Below are 10,432 nucleotides of genomic sequence, written 5' to 3'. Positions count from 1 at the left end.
GCATTTCTGAAGTCACACACACGTATTTAGACACTCAAAATTAAATATAATTATTTTAAATTTTCTTACAATATAACTATACTATACATACTATCAAAGAATACAATATTCTTTAATAGTATTGTACCGTCATCGCGTTAAGTACATACTATCGTCCAGTGGTAACAAAAATGATGCTGGGTAGGTACAAAAGGGGACTTGTGAGTTTCTATATACTTCACCATAATAAAGTTGACATAGAACCGCAACAACAGAAAAAAACGAAAATATTTACCTATTGTTTAAACATTATGAACGATTAATTTATTTCTTTTCACTACCTTATAGGTCGTCACTTTGGAAATGAACTTTAAATATATCCCTTGCTTGTATACCAACTTTACTTTTATTTTTTTCTAAGTGTGCTTGCGCTTTGAATTTGTGATTGCGCATGTGTATAACTAACTCATTTGTTACAAACTTGAATGTAAACTAATATTCTACATTTTTATACCGGCTATAACGTTTTCGTCTTTATTCGTAAATAATAATTTCATTGTATTGAATAGTTTACTATAATATGAATTAACGTATACCTGAGCCACAGCAACGCGTGGCGGGGTCTGCTAGTATGTATATAATCATACGTACATACCTATTTATAGGGGTGATATAATATATTAACCATTTCTCACCTCCTATTGGGATTTTTTTCTCTATCTTTCTTATCGTTTAAAATTGTCATTCTGTACTACACATTTAAAACATTTTGTATTACTCATTGACCTCTTCACCCTTGAATATTTTAATCAACGAGTAATACACACAATATAGAAGAGAGAGAGAGAGAGAGAGAGAGAGAGAAGAGTATAATAATATTATTAAATTATTTATACGATTTTCATATTCGTACATTTAAAATTTTTATCAAATATACAAAGACATTATTAATACTAGTTATTATTGCGCCTAAGGATAGGCAAATTTCAAAAGCACTTTTATGCATACTTTCGGGTTGCCTACTTTCAAGAATTATTTATTTTCTTTTTATCTTCAATCAAAAATCTTTAAAATAATACATTTACCTCGAATGTATTAAAAAGAAATGATAGATTATTATCGTAACAAATCGTGAGAATTTTATTATCAGTGCAATTTGGTTCATGTGTAAAACATATCTCTCACTCATGACGTCGCCATTTCATAACTATTCAAAGTGTAATAATTTTTTTCAACTAATTAACGATAAATAAAAAATATTTGATAAAATAAAGTTGTGGAAATAGTATGCATTTAAGAGCACTTATTCATTTTTTCTGCTGTTGCAAACTTCGTTGCTTTGCTTAGAAATAGGAAAAAAAATTTTTATATTTTCAATTATTAATAACTAAATAAATATGCAAATGTTAATGTGAGCACTTATGTATTTTGATAGAGCAAATAGTGTGCAATTAGGAATATTTATTCATTTTTTTCTGCTGTCATGGTTTCTTGCTAGCGTATGTACGGTGCTCATCGTGGACACAATGTGACACGAAATTTATATATATAAAGATGTATTTATATAACACATACGTAAATGCTATTAATAATGAATTTATATTCGGAATATTATATGTAAGTATTTATATAATTATTTTGTTTTATTATATAGTATTAATTTTTAAAATTGCTTACAGAGATATATATTGTGACATCATTACATAAAGATATTCTTATATTCCTAATATGTATGTTTATATATTTTATTATTAGATGCTATCAGGTATTTCGTCGTGCAAAGATGTAATTATTAATTCATTAATCTAAAAATGAAAATTATATTTTATTTCGGTTAATGAAATTTACTTGAAGAATGAATTATTTGTTCTATAATATTTATATGCTTACATATAATTTTTCTACATGTCCGATCATACGTATTGTTTAAAAATAGTACTTACTTGGACATTAATTGGGCTGCCTAGTACATAAATAATTCCATCAGTAACGTCCTTTTGTGATAACATTGTCATTTTCTTCCAAATTTCTGATCGTATATTAAAAGCTTTAGTCATTTCAGTGTTCACAATACTAGGACTAATATCCTGGTTAAATAATAAACAATGATTAATTTCTTTTTTAATATCGAATTTATAAATGTTAATTTATTTTATATATTTAAATGCAACTATACATAATACATAAAAGCAATTTCATAATGAAAAAAAAAGAAACAAACAAACCAAAATAATAAAAATATTACCGAAATTTTAATGTTCAATCCCTCGTTCAAGATTTCATTACGAATACTTTCGCACATAGCTCGTACAGCATATTTGCTGGATGGATATAAACTGAATGGTAACTTTGTGATGTTTGCATTATGGCCACAAAGGCTGCATAAATAAATCAATTAATATTTAATGAACTCATAATAAAAAAAAATCTTAATAAAGTATACAATAAACTTGCCCAATTGTACTAACTATAAATACTAATAACATAATGTTATTGTATATTTTACTTTACCTGTTAATATTGATAATATGTCCTTGAGTTTTGGATTTAGACATTAATCTAACAGCTTCTCTTGTGCAAATAGCTATTGCGATCACATTAACGTCCATAATATTGTGAAAGTGTTCCGTTTTTCCATCTGCAAAAAAAGGAATATGATCTCGATATCGATATATTGGTACTTTTGTAAATATAATCTATATCGATTTTGTTTTCTCTATTTTTTTTTTCTTTAAAAAATATCATGCAATCCTAATAAATATAACTTTTCTTGTTTAAAGAATATCTTATAATATCTAACAATAAGTATTATATATATATGTACAATGTCTATAGGAAAATAACAAATTGCCCGTAACTTTAATTCTTCCGTTTCCTACGTTGCCTAAAAACGGCTGACATTGTGGGCAATGTCTAAGCATTACTCACAATATTTTTATTTTTAAAATTTTATATAAAATTTATTAGCAAACGTTTTAAATAATGAATAAAGTTCTCGAGACTCTTCTTTTTCACACACACACAATATGCGAATTTAATCATTTTATTATAATCGTTAAGTATTATTAAATACGTATATATGAATGTATATTATCAGAGTTGTGTTAATCCAAATTTGTAAAGGGTGCACTGCATCCGGACGACAAAGTTAGTTTACATAAATTGTTATCTTATTTATGGAATATATGCAATTTTTTTTTATTATTTTTTTAAGTCCATCCTGCTTATCTTTTAAACTAGTTATTTGCAATAATTGTGTCTTGCGATTAGAGTCAATGTTAAGCATTTATACTGTTTATAAATGTTATAAGTAAAATTATCTACAAAGTAAATTTTTTTAATGTTTAAAATAATCATTTACAATAATTATTATACAAATATTAAATATTAGAACTAACAATTGTGTTAATAAAGTGCATTAGGAAACATTCTTCTTTATCAATAAATTTTATCAATGTTTGTAATTGTTCGTAGAAAAAAAAATGATTTTTTTCTACCCTTTCTTTTAGATCTCAAACAAGTAGCAAAGAAATTTTTCTACCAATGCACAAAATTTCTTAAATCTTTCAAATATATTTATTTTTAAGATTTCCTTATTGTTAAGTAATTTATAAAAATCCTAAGATATGCTTTCTGTTTTGAATATCTACACGTACCGTATATATTAATGATTAATTACATATGATATCAATATCAATTAACATTGTTCTTCTAAACAAATTATTATTCTACCTACACGAATCTAAATGAATAATTATATTCTCATGTATATTTCTTTGTGATTGTAATAACATGCTAATTAATTATTATAAAGATAAAAACTTTACTAATGATTTTTTCATTGAAAATGACACCGGCATTGTTTATGAGAATGTTGACTTCATCGTGTTCCTTTTCAATATATTTAAAAACATTTAAGATTTCTTCTTCTTTAGTGACGTCACACTTTATAGGATAAATCGTGCCCGGTAAATTTAATGATTCCACTTTAGCTTTTAATTCTTCTAACTTGTGCAATCTTCTTGCAGTGGCAATGACTTTGATATTATATCGTGCCAATTCTTCGGCAATTGTAGCACCAATCCCAGAACTTGCTCCTGTCACTAATGCAACTTTACTTGACCAACGTTCCATCTTCGTAAGACTTCTCAAAGTATCACGTTTAACAATGACCGTTTCACTATCGTCTTGAAGATTTCTTCTCTCGCACTGCCTATTTAACGGTTCCCTTTCCCTTTTCTTCTCCCCCCATACGTCCCTTAAACCAATTATCGCGTCGGGCCAACAACTTGTATAAAAGAAAGAGTGGCTCGTAATAATTTGTTTGTCCCTCTCTAAGTTTTCTTTCATACACAATAACTAAATATTTTATTTTACAATGAAACCTAATTCGTTTCAATTATAATTGATTGGTTCTGTTAATTATATAATAATATATATTCAATTTAACGTTAAATATATTAATCAACATCAATTTGAATACTTCAAAAGTTTGTTTTTTACATCTGCCAATCTTGTTCTATTTAGATTTGCTTTTCCTTTTCTTTTTTCTTTTTTTTTCGAAAATATCACGCGATATTTTCAAATAACAAATACGACTTGGCTCGTTCCTTTTTTTAAAATAAAAAAAAATATATTAATCATTTATTTCTGTTTATTAATCAACACTTCATTTATCTTCAATGTTTAAGAATTTATCTATATGATTAATTAGTAATTGAACTGAAATTAATATCATTTTGTATGTTATGATAGGTAACGAATTAAAAAGAAAAAAAAACCTAAAATAAAAAGAATTTAGAATATTATTATTAGAATATTTAGAAGAAAATTGAATGAAGAAAAAGAAAACAAAAATGAAATAGATAAAATGATAAAAATTTAACAAAATGATTATACAAGAAAAACAAAATGTATATATCATCGAATGTAAGATATATCAAAATTTCTTTAAAATAATATTAATAATTAGACTCCGTCGCTAATAACCTTGCTATTTATACGAATATGAACTGGTAATAAAAAAAAAATGAAATTCCAGACATTTATGATAGTGCACAGCAATAATTTTTAATCACTTTTTACGACCGATATCTTTAATTGTTTTCTATTTTAAGATATTCATTTACATAAACATTAACATAAATATTGACTGAAGTATAAAATAAATGACATGTAACAAGTGAACCGAAAAATATGATAAGCTTAGATTATTCAATAAATCTATCGAAAACTTTTGTTATCTGATGTAACATGATTGAAAAATATGAAAAAAAAATGTTAGACATAAATTATTATCTTATAATTTATAATATATAGAGTAATTAAAAATATCTGTATCATGATTTCTAAGAATAACGAGCTAATTATGCTAACGTTATTATAACGAATAACAACGCGATAAAGGACTAAAATTGAATAATTAGTATATTTTAGATATCTTAACTTCACTTTCTATATTCTTACAGAATAAATTTAGCCACTCTTTAGCTAATTTGATATGTTGATATCAGCAATGTGATTCTTGGAGTTCAGTTGTATAGAAGAGTCATCATAGAAGAATTTAGTTACTTAAAAGAATTATGAAAGAGAGTTACATTATGTACAATAGTTATATTACGAAGAAATTCAAGTTTAAAGTGATCATTCAGAAATTAAGTAACATACAATTTATAATTTTCTATCTATATACATAATTATTATATTGCTAGACTATTTATAATTAAAATTATATTATTTTCTTCTATAATTTAAATACTTAAAGAAAAAATATCATATTATAAGGATTTGAGAGTATATCCGATAAATTTGTTTCTGTCTTTTTATCTTTTTTTAAGAAAACCGGTTTATTGCTTTTAAGAATCCAGTCCGTGGTATTTTTTGTGGTCTTTCATTACTGGATTTACAACAAATTTACATATATGTTCCCAGTTCATGGGCAACGGGTACGCGGAGATGATCATTTTACCATCTCCGCTGCGTAAAATGATGCTTGAAAAATATTAGATGACTTTTAAGAGCGATAAGTTTACAGATGCGACGAGTTAACATAAGACTTCATAAATCCTCGCTGCCCTTTTTACGTTGTGCAGCTGTTCAGGTTTATGTCTTATATGCTTATAATATAATAATAGCATGACTTTCAAATTCGTGGTACTGGGTCACTTACAACCTAGTGCTCTAATAAATAAGGCCCAATATAAATCAAATCGTAAACTTTCTCAAAACATATTTACCAAACTATTTTGTTTAACAATTATAGTTATAATTTCGTTAGAATTGAGACAAATGAAGTACAAAGAACAAAAAATATTGTATGTACTTCATAATAAAATGAAAAGGTAAAAGTATCTTGATCGGAAAAATGAAAAATATGTTTTTATTTAAATGGGCAAATTTGTTCAATTCGTTCTACGTACTCGTAAGATCTCATTAAAATCGATCGATGTAATGGTTCAAGTTGTCAAAAGCATATAATCAATTTTATAGAAAATCCGTATGTTTCATAGATGAATCTCGAAAATTACTAAAGCAGAAAAATTCGAACGAACACGATCATGTCGTGTCAGAATCCTATTGGTTTGGTATCGATCGACGTGTAGAGAGTTATCAAGGTAGTTTGTTCGAACGTCAATCTTTCGGGATAGCACGAGTACCCTCGAGATTGCACGACCGTCCCATCTCGATTGGAAAAACTTTGAGTATGTGTGTATATCTGTATGCTGCATGTACGTTCAATTAATCATTATTCATTTCCGTTGAATTAAAATTATTAATAAACATAACTCAAAAGAAAGTCTTGCAACTCAAGTGCAGCTTTACATCCAGCAGATGCATAACATCGAATTATAATTTCGTAGTGTGGTTCTTTTTTTTTTTGATTTGTTCAAAAGAAATGAAAAAAGAAGAACAAGTAGAAGTCCTAAGAGAGGAATGGAAGATTCGTTAAGAATAAAATAAATAAGAGTGGTAGAGAACGAGTATGTCGTCGTCGTCGTCGTCGTTGTCGTCGTCGTTGTCGTCGTAATTTCAATGAAAAGGTAGAAGACTTTCCGAAGGTTACCGAAAACTGCCGAAGAAAGAAGAAACTTGCCACGAAGGGTTCTTCAAGATGGCACCATCAGCGATATTTAGAACCTTCTCTGCCTCTCTATTTCTCATTCACTCGTACTGCTCTTCCCTCGTCTCCATCTCACTCCTTTATCCTTTCTTCCTTTCTTTCTTCCTTTCTTTCTTTCTTTTTCTCTCTTCTTTCTCTTCATACTTTCGTTCTTTAGCGACCTCGAATGATACCTCCACCTTTTTACACCTCAAAACCCGATAACCTACATTTCGCATTTGTGGCCAAGGGACTTCGAGATAAGAATGTCTGTTTAATGCTCATACACCCACGGGAAAGGACTATGCTTTTGCGCCTATAATCCTTTTTTTTTGTTATTTTTTCTCTACATTTCTTCGTCTTTTTCTTTTTTCCTTCTTCTTCCTTTTGCAACTTGAAGGTATCCCCGTTCGTTTATATTTATTTATTCAATTTCTTTAATCTTGATAACCGGTTTTCGGTTGACTTTTAAATAAAACAAACAAGAGTCCCATCGACGGGAAAAGTGTGTTAAAATCTTGTTTTCCCATAGTCGTTTAGTTTTATCTTTAATTATCGGATCAATTAAAATAAACTTCTTTTCAACGTTTTATATTTGTTAAAAATTCTCATCTTTTTATCCCCTTCCCTTAGCATCGATCTGTTTTTTTGTTTTTCTTTTTATTCATTTCGAATATAAACAACAGCGATAAAAAGGACAAAAATTTTTTTAATCTACCACCGAGATTTTCAATTGTAAGCATGTATTAGTTATACACGCACAGTAGGTTTTACATGGAAGATAAACGAAGCTTTCTCTTTTTATGGATATGAAAGTATAGCTGTGCGAGTGGGTGCAATATATATATAGACATTTGCAAAGCAGACTTTAATTTGCAATGTTTCATATTTGCCCCGCGGAGGATGCGAATCTAGCGACTTATTTGAAATTTTTTTTGGTTGTACGATTACCGTTCCCTCGTCGTAGTCGTCTTCTTCTTTCTTTCTTTCTTTCTTTCCTTCTTTGAACAAACGATTAGAAAAAAAAATCTTCAAACAGAAACATAACTGTTAGTTTTTGCAATTATGATAATACGATGGTTATATTTCGATTTTTAATAAACCTATAATTTATCTATAAGTATTATCTATAAGTAACAATCCTGTAATATGTAAAAATAAAACAATAAAAATTCATAAAATTTATATTATTCATTTTTAAATAAAAGAAAATATTTTATTCACCATGTGCAATTGGTTAAAATCTTATTCTATATTAAGATAAATTTGTTCTTTTTTTTAAAACGGTCCATTTGTCGTAGGTTTAGTGTTAATATTTACTTTTGAATAAATATAAATAAATTTTCAGTAATGATAGAGAGATTTTTATATAAGCGTTAATACATTTTATCTTGCATCACCGCAAAGATAGAAGATTAAATATAAAGTGTTGGTAAACACTCGTTGATTCATCGGTTTTCTATTGATCACGTTTTATAATTAAAATATTAAAAATGGACAGATTTTTATTTGTTAAAGGAATAAAATCAATTTAAAACGTCTTACCACCATTAATTTACTCCCGGCAAGATTACGAACAAAAAGAACTTCTAAAGACGACTGAAATGATTTAACTATATTTCTAAACATGTGTTTATTTTTTCTCTCCCGAGTTAAATGTGAACACTCGGGACATTTGCAGTTCGGCCCTCCTACAGTAAGCAAGTCAAATTCGACACATGGCTCGTAAGAATATTATTCTATTTAATATTTCACAACGATTTTTAATTAATTATTTATAATTATTAATTATATTAATTAATAACGTACGCTCATCACATTGAATTATTTTTCTTTCATCGTTTTTTATTATCAAATCAATCGTGAATTTTTCATAAACACACACACACACACAGCCGATTTATTTTCTAAATTTTATTTAATATTTAATCCGATTGTTTATATTTATTATATATATTTCTTTCATGAATTATTAATTGAACTCTCATAATCGTTGATGATGAGAGACCAGACGAAAAATTTATTCTATACGACTGATTAATTGTCAATAAGTTTATTAATATTTAAACAAATCTTTATTATATTAATAATTAATTGTTTTATTTTTTCAATTATTTATCAGAGTACTTAATATCAGAATAAAATATTCCTCAAACATTTGATTAATATTTAAACTATTTTCAATAATCTAATCGTTGAAAAAATTCTTCGTATTATTTTACATTTTTTCATTTTGAATCAGATGAAAAACGGAATTCGATCAAAAACCAGAGCTGTCCAGGAAACAAATCAATTTTATTTTTGTGAATAAAAATCTAAATATACATCAATGCCAGATTAAATGAATAATTAAAATAAAAAGGTAACGCGAGTTTTTCATACAAAAAAACTTATAACAACTACTCTTACGATGTGTAATAGTGTTATTAAACTTGCGTATGGATTAATTTAGAACGTGACATTAATTGTCTTTTTGATTATCTACCTTTCATTGGGACCCCCGAAATGTTTGCAAAAGGAAAATTAGTCCATGGAATAAAGGAAAGCTGGACAGTACTAGTTTACTCGTATTTTTTTGGTCGAAAAACAATCGATTTGAATGAGGAAAATTTGGGTCATGTCTCACTATAGAAAATGCACTCATCCGTCATGGATAGAGATCTCCGATGGAAGTTTTCCTGCTACGTAGTGATTCTGTACATCAAATGTTTGTCCATGGATTACGAGTTTTCTTCTATCAGTTTGTGGTTTTTCTTCTCAACCTCGAGGAAAATTGATATTAATTACGAACCGGGGCACGGAGAAATTTCCTTTAATCGATTCCATCCCACAAAAACTGGCACGAATCATTGTCGTACAGTGTCGAGCCACTGTATTATCTATATACCTGATACGTAGATCGAATTTTTTTCAACAAATATCTTTCATCTTGAAATTAAAAAATATTCCACATTCGAAGTATCGAATAAGAAAATAATCATTTTTAATAATAATTTATAATAATAATAATAAGAATAAGAAGAAGAAGCAAAAAAAAAAAAGAAAAGAAAAGAAAGACAAATGAAAGGGTGACAAAAAGTACGTTGAAGTTAATTTGCAAATGGCACAACAACAAAATCTTCATTTTTTTTTTATCTCCTCCTTTGGGTATTTTCCAGCTCGTTATGAATTCTCGAGTAGACGGAAGTATTGTTTATTCGGCTTGAACGAACTCCTTGGAACTAACCTAGCGAAAAAGGGATACAACTACGAACACTAACCAGAGATTTCTTCGGTGAGAGTAAGATCAAGAGATATAGATATAAATATAGATAAAGATAGATATATATTATATAAATATAGATTATAATTGAG

The 10,432-nt window shown here is 27.6% G+C and overlaps 1 protein-coding gene across 1 annotated transcript; it reads right to left on the bottom strand.

Annotated features, from left to right (window-relative positions):
* Positions 1-1,660: 1,660 nt before the first annotated feature.
* On the bottom strand, positions 1,661-4,172 carry LOC106791432 (farnesol dehydrogenase-like). The gene is made up of 5 exons (XM_014757053.1): positions 3,807-4,172; positions 2,491-2,617; positions 2,225-2,357; positions 1,923-2,066; positions 1,661-1,784 (listed from the first exon to the last, which is right to left on the bottom strand). Exons 1-5 carry the CDS (start codon positions 4,111-4,113, stop codon positions 1,731-1,733), a joined length of 765 nt encoding a protein of 254 aa, XP_014612539.1. The 5' UTR covers positions 4,114-4,172; the 3' UTR covers positions 1,661-1,730.
* Positions 4,173-10,432: the final 6,260 nt, after the last annotated feature.

This window comes from Polistes canadensis, unplaced genomic scaffold (genome assembly GCF_001313835.1).
Source record: "Polistes canadensis isolate GaletaPanama2010 unplaced genomic scaffold, ASM131383v1 scaffold_308, whole genome shotgun sequence".
In the NCBI taxonomy this organism is placed as follows: Eukaryota; Metazoa; Arthropoda; class Insecta; order Hymenoptera; family Vespidae; genus Polistes; species Polistes canadensis.
The sequence above is the reverse complement of the archived record's forward strand: the minus strand, read 5'-3'. Positions and strand labels throughout refer to the sequence as shown.